At 42.7% G+C, this 14,544-nt stretch overlaps 1 protein-coding gene across 5 annotated transcripts in view; it reads left to right on the top strand.

The window, feature by feature from the left end:
• Positions 1 to 14,544, top strand: part of LMO7 (LIM domain 7) — a 134,985-nt gene that overhangs the window by 47,094 nt on the left and 73,347 nt on the right. For all 5 annotated transcript variants that reach the window (XM_054815892.1, XM_054815862.1, XM_054815852.1 and 2 more), the window contains exon 4: positions 12,817 to 12,923. In XM_054815892.1, coding sequence (XP_054671867.1) covers positions 12,817 to 12,923 — 107 coding nt within the window. The remainder of the gene's footprint in view (positions 1 to 12,816; positions 12,924 to 14,544) is intronic.

Below are 14,544 nucleotides of genomic sequence, written 5' to 3'. Positions count from 1 at the left end.
GATTACTTGGAATCAAATTATTTCCTTTTTTCACTTAATATTAACCATCAGATTTTTAAATTTATTATGGGAGGTTTTATTAAATTTTATAAAAATCTCCCCCCCCCCCCAACCAGCTCTATTTCTAAAGTATGTTGGAATCATTCCTTCATGGTGAAAATCCTATTTTTCTCCTGCTATTCACCTCCTTGTATTTAGTAATAGCCTTTACATTGGTTTATGCTTTCTATCTTCTTGCATTTTTGTATTTTTTTAAATAATTTAAATTTTTAAATATTCAACTCTTGCTCTGTGAATTTGACTAGTATGGGTTAAATTGGTAATATTAATAGTCGCTTGTCTGGTATCAGAAAATGAGTATAAGAGAGCTTCTCCTTCTTTCTGTTCCTGTTGGAAAATGAGAAAGGATGAATACACAAATACACGGACTAAGTTACATAAAAGCTACTGTTGTTTGCTTTGCTACCAAACACCAGAAAATAAAGGCTCAAACCCAGATGGAATTGCTGGTTGTGCAACAGCTATCAGTGTCCAAAAACACTTGTAAGAAATAGCCTGGTAAATTTTGGTCGAGAGCTGACTAATGAGCTGATAACCATTTGACGTGCTCTGTTTGCTTGTCTGATATTTCTTTTTGCAGCGATGAGGGAGTAATACAGAGTGATGTGGAGCGTTGCTTTTCCTTCTGAAGCTTTAAGTCACCTTTTTGACTGGGACCAGAACACATCACGGCTAACACGGTGGCTGTGGGCTCTGCCTCCATCGCCCTCCCTTGTGGCTGACCTGGGTCTTGGGATTTTGATTTGTCTCTGAACTGTAAATTCAGAGGTACGGGGTGAGTGTGTACGCAGCACCGCTGCGAAGAGTGAAGTTGCGTAAGTCCTATTTGATGTCTTTCACCTGGAAGCTGATTAATCCGGTATTGCTTTTCATGAGGCAAGGCACGAGGTGATACGCGCCTTTTTCTCAAAAGATGATAATTTCAACATGTAAACAAAGTTAAAGAGGCATCATCGCCCATTTTTCTGGTTGAAAATGTTGCTGGGGAATTCAGAAGACAGATATTCTAAGAGACTTCTAGTTACTTCGCATAACCTTTGCTTGCATGAGTGGAGACTTTTGTTTTTCAGGAGCGTTTAGTATTTCTTGTGACTTTTTTTATTCTTAACTTTAATATGTCTAAAACTTGAAGAGGAAGGGGGAGAAAGTAGAAGTGGATACGGTCTGCCAGAACTCGTGCCCTTCATCCAACACGTGCTCTCCTTCATAAGGCAGCCTGTACATTTAATGCAGGCTCAGGAACATTTCAGATGGCAGAAATGAGGTCAGGTTCCTCTTTCTAGTTGTAGTTATCTACCTGGTTTTGTTCAATATTCTTTTTATGCTGCAGGTAATGAAACTTCCAATGAGCGTTATTTTCCTTTTTGCTGTGGGAAGCAAGAGATTTTTCAATAAAGAAATGGCAATTGCCAGGAAGGCCAGCATAACTTTAAGTAATCATATTTAACTATATTAAAAAAAAAAAAAACCAAAACAAACAAACCCAAACCAAATGAACAATTTGAGGCACTGTCTTCTCCATGCTTTTTGCCTTTTTTTTTTTTTTTTTCCCCCCCTCTAGATATCAGCCTCCTGTTGCATTTAGCTGGCATCCAGTCTGCTCTGGCAAATGATACAGTCTTATTAAATACAGAAAATCATTTTAATAAGTAGTGGTATGTTTACTACATTGTTTTAAGTAAGCGCAGTAACATCTTTAGATTTTAAAAGTGCTTAAGCCAGATGAGGACTTCTACATGACTGTTAGCAAACAGGTGACTAGAGTACACCTTAAGTATCTGGTTTTGTTCTGACAAGTACCAATTACATGGGAGGGGAAACTTTTTTCTTTGATCAGTGGTCCAGCTGAGGTGTTCAAACAAGTTTCCTGGACATAAAAGAATTTATATTAGTCTGAGAAAATATATTTTCACCTGGGAAGTGACACAGCATGGTATTTCAAATGTAACCATCAAACGTGTTAAATTTCTTACTAAATGAATTTTAGTGAGATTTTGGCAGTGCTACAAAAAGTGCAATTGGAAATGAGCATGTTTGTTGTAAAATTCGGAAGTTTCAGTTGCCATTACTTTAGACTCCTAAGCAGATGATGCTTCAGACTTGGGAGAATGATGGGCACAAAAACTGAGGGATGAAAATCCCAATTTTAAAAAAAAAAAATTAAAAAATAAAAAAATAGAAACTTATGACTTTTTATTGGTCTCTATAAATTGATGACACATTTCAGAAACTGGATCACAGTGCTTAAGAATTTAAGATAAGTCTTACCTCTTATATGAAAAGCTTTTAAAATGTTAGATCTCAAAGTACTTTGCAGAGATGTTTTTACTGTGGTTTCAGTTCCATACCTGAAGAAAGCAGAGTCTGGGCAGGGGAGTTTTAGTGGCTTTCCTGAGGTCAACCAGTAAGTCAGGGTAGGGTAGGAGTGAAATTTTGACTGTCAGTCCAATTCTTTCATAGACTATACTGCAAAACAAACGAAAAAAGGTCTGAACTGAGCTCTGAGAACCTAAAGCTATAAATTAACAAATGTCAGGAGTGATACAAGACCTGATAGGAATGTATGTGGAACTGTAAAAAAACTTCTGGTACTCTTTCTGCTGTCTTATGGGAAAGAGGAATGCGGCTTGTATGGAAATACCTCTGTTAGACAATTAAGAAAAGAGGGTTGTGTGCTAGAAAGGAAGTATGGTTATTAATAGTTAGAGATGACATTGTTCTGTAGTCTTTCAATGCCTGATAGTGGGAGTATGTAATCTCGGCAGTGGTTTACTGATGTTTTGTGCCCTTCTGCTTGAAAACATATGGTATGTTTCAGCCTTAGCTCTGAATTTCCTTTAATTGTTTTCTGTTGCTGCCTAAACACTTTGAAATGTAGGGTGTGGGGAAAGGGGAGGTTGATGCAAACTCTCTGTGACATTTCCAGTAGCTGCTCAAGATTTCAATCAGGCAGAATGAAACCCAGCCACTGGATTGAACGTGACAGGTTTTGGGTGGGTGATGAGGAAGTGAAATGTATCTAGGAGACATAAGTGGGGAGAAATTGTATGGGTGCAGGCCCCAGGAAATGATGGTTCAACTACTCGCCCTGGTCCCCTGTCAGGGGACAGTAAGTGCTGTGCCTGTTGGTTGAACTCTATGAAGCAAAGGTAGTAGTTTGGGGATGCTTTAAATGAGATCATGTCTTCCAAACTGATGATTCCAGCATGTTACTAGGATAAGATGTCAAAATGCTAATTAATTAATGTAAAAATTCTTGTAAATTAACTGTAAGGTTATATGATTGGCAGCAAGAACTTTCTAATGTGGAAATTTTTCCTCCCTCCTTCTGCTCTAAACCAAAGCTCTGAAAAAGTATGACCCTTTTTGTCTCAACTTGCCAGCACTTAACAAAATACATAAATATGGTTGCCAAACGAACTGCAAAAAATTTCCATTTATTAACTCAATCAGCTGTAGTCTGTGGTATACTGTGTCATTTGTATGCTATTTTTATTTCCTTAAATAACTGATGACTGTTTCTGTGTTTGTAAAGAAACATTCCTTCCTAACTGGAAAAAAAAAGTCAACCACGTAGAAAAGGTACACACCTTAAATCATACTTATGACATTTATAATCTGATTTCTCATGCCTTTGCCAAGGAAGCACTGTTTTGAGTTGGGTTTTTTTTTGCAGCAGCAGCAGTCGGTGCTTATCTGTGTTAAATCTTCATAAGCTGGACGCTACAGTGCTTTTCCTCTCTGGCTTGTCAGATATTTATTGATATGCAGTGTTTAAAATTCTTGGCGATTTCCAGAGAAAGTAGATGTTAATTGCAGCGCTGATAACTTTTTCTGCCGTATCAGTGCTGGAGCCGTATAGCTACGCTACTCACTCTTCTGTTTGGTACAAAATCCTCATACCACATATTTTAACGCCTGTCTGAACACCTCCGTGCCCGTGCTGAATCATCCTCCTCCAGTGATGTATGTAAAGGAGCTATTAGGTACGACGCCAACACCAAACACTGCTGAATGCAGGATGCTGAGCGGCCGTGGTGACCAAGCTGGCTTTCTGCGGGGTGTGAGGATGGGGAGGAACACAAGGAAGTCTGGCACGAATGCAGGAGTTCAGATGGGCTGCAAGGCAAAATCGTCTCTGAACCCGCTCATTGAGCCAGGCGCGTGGGGGAGCTTCTCTACGCCGAGGGATGAGCCCACGTAGAGCAGCAAGGGTTAAATAGGGTAGTAGGATGCTCTTCCTCTTGAGAAACAAAAGATATCTGGCTGTTGAAGGAAGCAAAGTCAGAGGAAACTTCCAAATTATCTTTTGGGAAGAATGAAGTCCTAAATCTAAGTCTAAACTCAGGGACTTGGTGAATTGAGGACCTGAGGAAACGCCTCTGTTTCAAGCCCTGTACACAGAGGGGCTGAACTTCATCTACGTCAAATTGTTAACCTGTGTGGGCAAAACAGAAAAACTAGGGTATATTAATAAAAGAAAAGGGGGAGTTGGGGGGGGGCAAGCTCTGCCAAAACTTTGTGTTTCAAGAACAAGAGGTCTTTACTTCTTTTATTAGTCATTAGGCTTCAGGGGAGTTTCACCTTTAAGTGGATTACTGTCATTCCAGTTCAGTGTAGTGGGGTGACTTGGCACTGGAGTAATTTACTCACTTCTCTTGTAAAGTCTGTTTTGTATAAACCGTTCGGGGTGAAAAGCACATAACTTGATTTTTTTTTTCCTTTTTTTTTTTTTCCTTCACTTTGACTGGAATGCGAGTAACTGGTGGGAAAGTTAAGGCTTGTCTAAACAGAAGTAGTCTGGGATGTTTTTTCCATACTGGCTTTCCGAGCCTATACTTTCTGTACAGTAAGAATGTCTGTGAGTGGGCAAGCTAAATTCCCTTTGTCTTGTCCAAAATGGAATGAAAAGCTGGACATGACCTGGCAATGCATGCTTGCAGTCCAGAACACCAACAGTATCCTGGGCTGTGTCAAAAGAAGTGTGACCAGCAGGTCGAGGGAGGTGATTCTGCCCCTCTACTCGTGATTCTGCCCCTCTACTCCGCTCTCATGAGACCCCACCTGGAGTACTGCGTCCAGCTCTGGGGGCCCCAACATAAGAAGGACATGGAGCTGTTGGAGACAGTCCAGAGAAGGGCCACAAAGCTGATCAGGGGGCTGGAGCACCTCTCCTGTGAGGACAGGCTGAGAAAGCTGGGATTGTTCAGCCTGGAGAAGAGAAGGCCCCTGGGAGACCTAATTGCGGCCTTCCAGTACCTGAAGGGGCCTACAGGAAAGATGGGGACAAACTTTTTAGTAAGACCTGTAGCAATAGGCCAAGGGGTAATGGTTTTAAACTAAAGGAGGGTAGATTCAGACTAGATACAAGGAAGAAACTTTTTTACGATAAGGGTGTTGAAGCACTGGAACAGGTTGCCCAGAGATGTGGTAGATGCCCCATCCCTGGAAGTCTTCAAGGCCAAGTTGGATGGGGCTCTGAGCAACCTGATCTAGTTGAAGATGTCCTTGCTCATTGCAGGAGGAGTTTGGACTAGATGACCTTTAAAAGGTCCCTTCCAACCCAAACCATTCTAGGATTCTATGAAGCTGTAAAGTGCAGAAAGCTCTCTTGATTAACAAGGCATGTCTGCAAGGGTGCCCACATGCTGTACTTTTGACTTTCTCCTTTCCAGCTGGTCTTATCTGGTAGCAGTGACATCCCAGAAACACACCTGCTTTTTACAACCTGATATTCACTCCCTTATCAATAAAAGGCTCATTTGGTGCATTTTGTTACTGTAATAGACAGCTGTAATGTCATAGCTAAGGTTACGCCTCAGCACAGTAAGAGACATGAGCCTGGGAGGGATTTCAAGTCACTGGGGACAGCCGGTCCTTTCCTGTGCCAAGCACCTTGAACTTGGAAAACCTGCTTTAAAAAAAAAAAAGGGGGGGGGGGAAAGCCAACCTCATTCATTTTTGGTTTCTGTTTTCCTTAATCCCATTGCTCCTGTTGGAAACAAACTGTGGAGCTCAGTGTTGCAAGAGGTTGCAGGCAATGAGGTGAGCTGGGCAGAGAGGTCTTCTGCTGGCCATTACACACAGCAGTGGGCAGTGCCAGGAGATGAGGAACAAAGGCTGGGGAAGATCCTTCAACACACACCTTGGTCTTACAGAGGTCCACAACTGGCTGCTGTCATCACAGCTAGAGTTGGGGTTTGGGGGATGGATGTGTATTTTTGTCCAAAACCAAAATGTTTCTTATCTAAAGCTGCTTCAGAACATGGTTTCTGTAATGGTTGAACTCTGCTGAGACCTGTGAATTGCAGCGGTGAAGGACAAGGTTCCTCTTCCTGGCTCTGATTTAGTTATTGACACTGGGACCTCCAAAGTAACAGGAGAGTTTATGCAGAAAGCTTCATTCCTGTATTCTGGCAGCAGGAGCACCTGCTTTTTGAGAGGAAAGCTGGAAGTGAATTGTTAAAGAGTTGGTGTCTGTAATCGTGCATAGAGATGGGGCAGGGAATCCTTGTGTCAAGGATCATGGCAATTTATTATTTTACACAATGTGGAAAAACAACGAAGGGCAAGGGGAGTGGCAAAGCAATTAGCACCACTTCAGATCTTTGGCCAATACAGTGCTCCGTGCATGCTGCTATAGGTGGGATATCTTACCAAACAGAAGCCCTGAGGTCGCTCCAAGTCAATTATGCCTGCAGGATGATTGTTTTAATAATTATTTTTACTTTTGGGCTCAAAAATGGAGGAGAAAAGTAGTTTAGCTATTCCACCCATTCCTCCTCCTCCTTTTGGTTCAAGGTCAAACCCGTTAGCAGCCTTTGGAGAAGCAGAGAGCTGTCGGAGCTGGGATCGCCGTCTACAGACGGGACGAGTGGGTGATGGGCACTGAGCATCTAAATGTGCAAAGCCAAGGTGGTAACTGAGAGTTCCTGGCTCGCAGGCCTGTGGTCAGACCACAAGGTTGGTTCAGCCCCGTTCCCTGCTCTCCTCCTCACCCACAGCCAGTGCTAATAACCGAAACGTACCTTGGAGGGACAGCAAGTTACCCGACTTGTTCAACGAGCTCCTGCTGTAGGTTTCTTCCCTTACCCCACCTCCGAACATAAACAATGCGTAGCTGTGCAGTGATGCTGCTGCAAATACGCAGCTCTAAATTCTGTGGTGAACTGATTTGAGCCAGCTTTAGTGGTCACTATAGTGCTGCGTCTGCGGAAAACATTTTCTACTTTTAAGTAATACCCCTTTTTGTAATGGAAATAGGGCCTTATTTCAGGGAACGCAGAGCTGAAGGAGACAGCGTAAGCTTTCAAGATGACTCCAAATGCCTTCATAAATGTAGTATTAAGAAACATGCCTGTTAAATGTGATCTATTCAGATGATTTTCAGAATTCTGTAGCCAAAAAATGTATCAGTCTCTCTTCCTAAAATGTCAAAAGTTTTTGTTGCTAGGCACTGTAGGTACTGAGTGATTTAAATTTTTTTTTTTTGGAGCCTGGAAATTGAAAACAACTTCTGGCACCAAGTCACAGTCTGGATGATGCTGTAATACTTCCATGCAAATATGCTTCATGGTCCTGGGAGTGTTGGGTGCCATTATGAAATTATATTCCCATCCTTTCCCTTCATACTCTGAAAAAAACACCCTACAAACCCCGACAAAAAGCCAAAACACAGCTTGAATAGTAGTAGAAATAAGAGCTTTAACTGAAATGTTTGCATAGAAGACAACAGACCGGCTTCATCTATTGGCTGATGCAGCCAGGAAAAACAGAAAAACACCATCTTAATTAAATCGTTTTTCTCTCAGATGCCAGCTGAATTGAAAGATGTGCCATAACTTGTATGCCTACAAGATCTCACTGTGTTTCAGTGCATGCGTAGGGTTTCAGAGAAACAGTTAACTAGGGAGAAGACAGGCTTACCACACAGCATGACTGCACCCTAAAGAAAGCATATGTATTTACACACTTGTTTAAATTAATATTCCCACCCCACCCAGATAATCATGATAATGAGGGATTTATTTTTTTAATTAAATTGCAGCTCAAATATACAAACCGAATTTATTGTGACGTTGGGTCGCACATAAGTAGTCAAACTAAGGTAGTGTTTACACATTCTTATATGGAGACTTCTTTTCCTAATTACCTTGTACTTCATGCTCCTTCACTTTAGAGATTTTTAAAATTACTTCTGTATTTTACCCACTGTACATCCCTTCTCAGGTTGTTTGGGGTTTTTTTTCTACTTAAGGTCAACTTTCTTGATCCTTTTTACATGTCTGCTCCTGTCTTTTCCCTCATTTCCCAGTTGCTCATGCTATTTTTTTTTCCATTTTAGAAGTGCCCTTTCTTTTTTCCTCCCTGTTTTTAGGTGTTAAGGAACCTATGTGCTTCCCCATCACGACCTCACCAGTGCTATATGTTTGTCTTCTTTTTCATAGTGCTGCATCATCTTTGCCTAAAGTTCTTGCCATGGTGACATATGTTAGGAGCTGCTACAGGTGCAAACACAGCACTACTGCCAGTTGTGGTCCCCTGATATTTTAATTACTTGTTTTAATTATTTTTTTAAAGGAAGGTGTCCATAGTCTCATGCTTTCCCATAAAGTGACTGGCTTCTTTCTTCTTTGCTGTCTGGAGGATAGCAATGGGAATGAGGATAGCAATGTGAATGAGGAGCCCTGCTCTTCCCATCCCGTTCACCTGGGAGCAGAAGCAGTGCTGCAGTCTGGTGAGGAAGGGCAGGGAAGACTCCGCTCTTTCCTCTCCTCGTGTCCATGCGGTTGCAGGAGCGAGAGAGGCAACCCTGTCTGCTAGGATGTTGGAGGAAGGGCATGGACCACAGTCTCACTCTCAACTATGGGCTTGGCATCTTGTCTCCTCTTCAATGTTGGTTAGAGGGGGATGCCTTAGCAACAGGCAGAGGGAAGGTTTTGTGGCTAGCGATGCCCTGTGGGGACCAGAAAGGCCGGTGGATGCCTGAAAGCGTGCGGTATCTTTTGTCGTTCCCCCAAACGGCAGTGTTTAAATTCCTGCCTGCGGATGACCTGCTTCCGGTTGCCGGCTCCGTCTCTCCCGTGTTACGACTTTGCAGAGTTTTTGGGTGCGGTTTGCTTTGAAGTTTGAGGCAAAAATGAAATGCTGAACAATAATCGCTCTACCTAGTCAGCGTTCTGCGGTATGCGTTTAATGTGGGTCTGTACGGCGTGTGGGAAACTCAAGTCGTGCTGGGAGCATCTGAAATGCTCTGCTGTTTCATCATGCACGCACCATCTGGGGCAAAAAACAGTCCCATCCCAGTCTCCTTCCCACCCCCTGCTAGCAAAACACTTAAAAGTAGTAATAACATACCAGAAATGAATTGCACTTGAATTTTGTGGTTAAGACTTCAGGCTTTATTTTTGTTGTGATTTAAGATCTGTAATTGTATGATGCTAATTCCAACTTCAGATGCTCATGGAAATGCATTGATCGAGCTCTGTATTAAAATCATCATCTAGTTGATTTTGTCCGCGTTATCCCTGTTAGTTCAGAACCTTTGTCTCTTAATGGTCAGAAACCTTATGTTTTCTACATAAATGTACTTGGTCTGCCTGACTGTGGATCCTTGGTTTTGGACTGGGCAGCTCTTCTCTCCCCATCTGGTGTTGCTCCCCTGCTAATTGGAATCTTTCTTAAATTTAAATGGCCTGCCCTCATTTACAGAGACTGGGAACCCCTTGGTGGCAGAGGGGCTTGTGGACACAGGCATGAAACCCTTCCCCACCCCCCCCACCCCCCTCCCCCCCCCCAAAGCATGCTGCTTGGGTGACTCGTGGTCACCAGGAGATAGGCCTGGTATGTTGTGCTTCTGGAGGCTTTAGAGGTCTGAATGTTAAAAAGAATCCTTTTTGTGGAGCGCGATGAGATTCAGATTGCAGTATACCCTTTGAAGCTCATGTGGTAACGACCATTAGTCTTACTAAAGTACAGTTATATTGGTAAAAGGAATAGAGTGATGGCTTCTGTATTTGAGCGCATTAATCACCGAACAATGTTCCTATTCACATTTCTAATAATAAACCTAATTTGCAAGGTTGATAGCTTGTAATTTTTTTTCTGCTTATTTCTATGGTGCTATTTAAAATTAATTTTCAGGTTCATTATACCGGTAGAGTTTAACCCAGCTGCTAGCTATTTTGAGACCTGTAGCTGCAGTGATTTACTACAATGATTAGAGACGGTCAAGAATAACTTGGCAAGGACAGTATTTGAAAGTGTTGATTTGTTGAAATTATACCTTTTCATATCCAAACCCGAGCAATAGCCTTTTGGGTAACCTCTCTTGATGCTCTGGGTGTGAATTCCAGGCCCTGATGGGAAGAGAGCTGGTTTTGGGGCAGTCACCTGTGAGATGGCAGGCGTGATCAAATTGCTGGCTTGGGAGCTGGGGAAAGGCAGATTTTGAACCATGTTTTATCCTGCGCGCTAGCGAGCGCCGTGACTAGCTCTGTTCTGCCTCCCGTGTTATCCCCCCTGCCTCTGACCCCTTTCTGAAGGTCCCGACTCATGTCGACGATGATGGTCTCAGGAGCTGTAAGTGTCATTTGTCAGGAAGTTGATGTTTAATACGTTTAATTGCTGCGACACCTTCAAAATTAATTCCCTCGTGCACCAACAGTTTGGTGGTTGTGCAGCCGAGCAGCCACTGATGAGCAACTCCTCTGCTTTGTTTTCATTGCGCTCGGGGTGTGGGCAGCATCCATTTCTCTAAATCTCTGACTCTTCTTCCTTGTTTACCTGCGCAATGTGCTCAGTTTCTGCAGGTCAGTTGATGTAACCCATTGGTTTGGGAGTTTACTCTGAGTTTTGGCACCTGGTCAGACCAAACAGAGCATGTTGCCTTGGTCAGTGTTGGTGTCAGTTCTGTCCGTTACCTTGAAACTACTTGTTCCTTCTGCTCTTCTCTGCTGCTTTCTTGCTTTGCTCACCTGCTTGTTTCTTGGACACCCCAGAACGCTCACCTGATAGTCGTGTATCTGTTGTTGTTTTCAAGTAGTTCCTCTTCTCGCAATGGGACTGTAGCCTGTGGCCTCTTCCATGCAGAAGAAACAATGCCTTTTCAAGTCTTCGAGAGTTTGGTGCTCTTGTGACGCTTAAATATTAATTGAATAAAACCGACACATCTAGCCAACTTTCCCCTGTATTACATGAAAAGGAAAAAGGGGCATTGCATGGAAAAATAAGTGCCCCCTCCTGAGGTTGCATCCCCAGCATGAAGCTCTACCTTGGCCAGTTGTGCAGGCAGCCCCTTGCAGGAGCTGGTGCAGGCGGAGAGGTGAAGTTGCCCGTCCTCCATCCTTCCCAGCCCCCTCTGCTCTTCTGCCACCGCATCATGTCCCCCATCATCGTTGTCATGTCGCATCCCCCCACAGCAGAACGGCCCCCGCCGTGGCACATGGTGTGTCAGGCTTCGGGGCATAACCTTCACGGTGTGAGACACTTGGGATCTTTCGGATGTAGTAAGAGGGAGCCTGCAGCCTGCATGGGGAATACCTTGTTCAAATATTTTCCTTGAATGAAGCCATGTTTACAGACTGATAAGAAATACTATAATCCTAGGGACCTTCAAAACAGAAGGTTGCAGGGATTCCTGGGTTTGTTTTTTTTAAAGTATTTGGTTTACTTTTTAAAGTCTGTATTAGAAGCAGCTGTTATTTTCTTTGTGTATTTTTTTTAAATAAATTTTAAATGATGGAATAATTGTTATGTCCAGTGAATATATGTCAAAAAAAAAAAAGCTTAAAGTGTATTAAATTGCTTTTCCATACTGTGAAACTCTGATACCAGTACCTTGATTTACAAATCCTTCGATTGACAGGGCTGTGCGTAGCTTATGAATTAAGTAACTCTGTGTACCTTTTCCAGTGGCTTCCAGCTGAAGGGAGCAAGTGCGCAAGAGGGCACATTCTTTTGTTGTTGATAGCATTCCGCCTTAACGAGAAGGAATTTCTTGCCTATTGCCTATTGTTTATGAAGTGGAAAGAGATCACAAGTTGTATAATCTCTCTATATATCGTTGGATTATTCTTTTTTTTTAAAAAAAACCAAAACCTTGCTCTTGCTATTTGGTTGATCTGCAGCAGGTGCAGCGTCTGGGTGCTGTAATACACTGCACCTATATTTTCTTATATGTTGGTGTGAGCTTGGGGGGTGGAGAGGAAGGGGCGGAATGCAAAAGAGAGAAAACCCCCCAAGTAAGGAAGCAGCAGAGCTGAATACAATTTGGTTTCTGTCTCTCCGGAGCTTTGCTCAGCAACCAAACCCAGACTCCAGGTGCAGTATTCCCTCATCGGTCTGTGAGCATAGAAACGGAGCGTCCCTCCTCTTCTTCCTCCCCTGCCAAGAGTTTCTGGGTGGTGAATGTCAGTAGCTGGAGTTATTTTTAAAGGCAAGAGGTGAGGCTTGTCGTGCAAAGCTAGGAAGAGGGCGTTTGTTTGCTGAGCAGAGCTGACATCAAAGTGGAGATTGCTGCCTACTGGCTCGCCGCTGCCTTATGCCAGGTAATCTTTAACGTACCCTCAGTCATTGGGATCGCAACCCAGCCTGCCCGTGTGCATGAGAAACAACCTGCGTTTATGATCCAGAAGATTGCTTTTTCAGTATTATTTCCGTGAGCTGGACTTTGACATTTAAAGGCTCGCACTAATCATCTTGCAAAACCTGCTTAGTGCTTTTAACTAAGCAACTGCTTTCTACTTCTCTTCGCAGGATAATATAAATGTTTTTCTGAAAGCGTGTGAAAATATTGGACTGAAAGAAGCTCAGCTTTTTCACCCAGGAGATCTTCAGGATTTGTCCAATCGAGTTACAGTCAAGTAAGTTTTGTGGTTTTTGTTTTTTCCCCTCTCCTTTTCCCCCTAAGCTGTTTCACAGTCCTTTTCTTTTTTTCTTTTTTTCTTTTTTTAAATTTTTTCCTATGGAAGATTCTTCTTTTAATCTGGTACTGAATACTGTGGTGAGGTTTTAAGCCTTGTTAAGGCTGGTAGATAAGATTGCACAAATTTAATTTTAAAACATGAAGTAGTATTATGCCTTGCAAGCAAACTAATTCTTAATGAATATTTACAGCATTTAATATATGAGACGGAAGCTGTTCAAGTTATTTTAAACTTGGAGGAAATTTAACTGTTAAATGATATCGAAAGCATCGCTTCCCTTTATGCTTTGAGATTACTGATGTAAAATCTGAAAGGCTGAGGTGGTACTTCTGATACGTATCTGAATGGCTCTGAGGCTCGGGTACGGTGTCCCTAAAGGACCGCTGGTCTTGCTACTCCAAATATTTATCAGGTGTTGGTCACCGAATGTCACATCTCCTGTCAAGGAGCGTGTGTGTGTGTTAGCAGAAAACAAGTACTGAATTGCACAAAGGGTAATTGTCATGTTTACAGAGAAAAGAGTTTTCCTGTGAAATAGCAGTGGTTTGGTTCTGAAATGTAATTAGTGGATTCTCAAACTTCAGGACTGCTGTGTCTCCTCATATGAGTCTTATTATTAGTTTCTGAGAGATTCAGGTGGAGCTTTACTATATAGACACGTAACAGGTGTTTTAAAATAAATGTGTCGTGGAAAAATATTGTCTTGAGGCATCTTTCTTTGTTACAGTATTAACCTTTTATATTGTGTTGGTACAAAGGTGAATTTACTGTTAAGTCTCCAAAAAAAAAAAAAAAGCTTTAGTGAGTTTTGCTGGAAACCTGTCAGATTAAATGTTAAGAATTGATAAACCTGGTAATTTAAGACAGGAATCAGAGGAATAGGCAGTAATCCTTCTGTAAATACAAGGGGAAAATATGTTGTGAAATGACACATAACTGCTTTAATTAGAAAGAAATCTCTTGTAGGTGGATCAGGTGGTAGCGTGTTGACATACTGTCTGCCTGGTTTCAGAATGAAAGTTCATGCCGTTTTCAGGTCTGATACTGGAGATGGCAACGCGTTTTCCGATCTTTGACTCATACCCGAAACATAATTTCTCACTAATGTGGTGTCTGGGGACCTGGCACCTTTCCAGGACGCCAGCATTCTCTCCCCGCTGGTTCCGATGCCATGCCAAAACCTGGAGGGTTGCTAACCTCTGCCGTGCTTTAATTATCTGCAAAAGCCTTGCTAAAGTTATTTTGGTGGAGGTTTGCTCCGAGGGTATAGCTGGGAAGGGTTGGAGGCGGTCATGAGCTGGTCTTCAGCAGCGTCAATAGCGACAAGCTGAAACCCCGGGGAGGTCGAGTTAGCAAACTGTTGTGCAAGGTGCGTTGTCCAACTCGTCCCTACGTTCACTGTGGTGCCCATGTGAGGTCAGCCATGAAATTCGTCCAGTGGGCCTGTAACCAGGAGGGTTTGTTGGGTCCTTTCAGCTCCACCAGTTCCTTCCCTGGCTCCAGGAGCAGAGAGGGAGGCTGGAATTTGAAGCTGTCATAAGGCAATGGGGGTTTTACA

Source organism: Grus americana, chromosome 1 (genome assembly GCF_028858705.1).
Source record: "Grus americana isolate bGruAme1 chromosome 1, bGruAme1.mat, whole genome shotgun sequence".
Lineage (NCBI taxonomy): Eukaryota > Metazoa > Chordata > Aves > Gruiformes > Gruidae > Grus > Grus americana.
The sequence above is the reverse complement of the archived record's forward strand: the minus strand, read 5'-3'. Positions and strand labels throughout refer to the sequence as shown.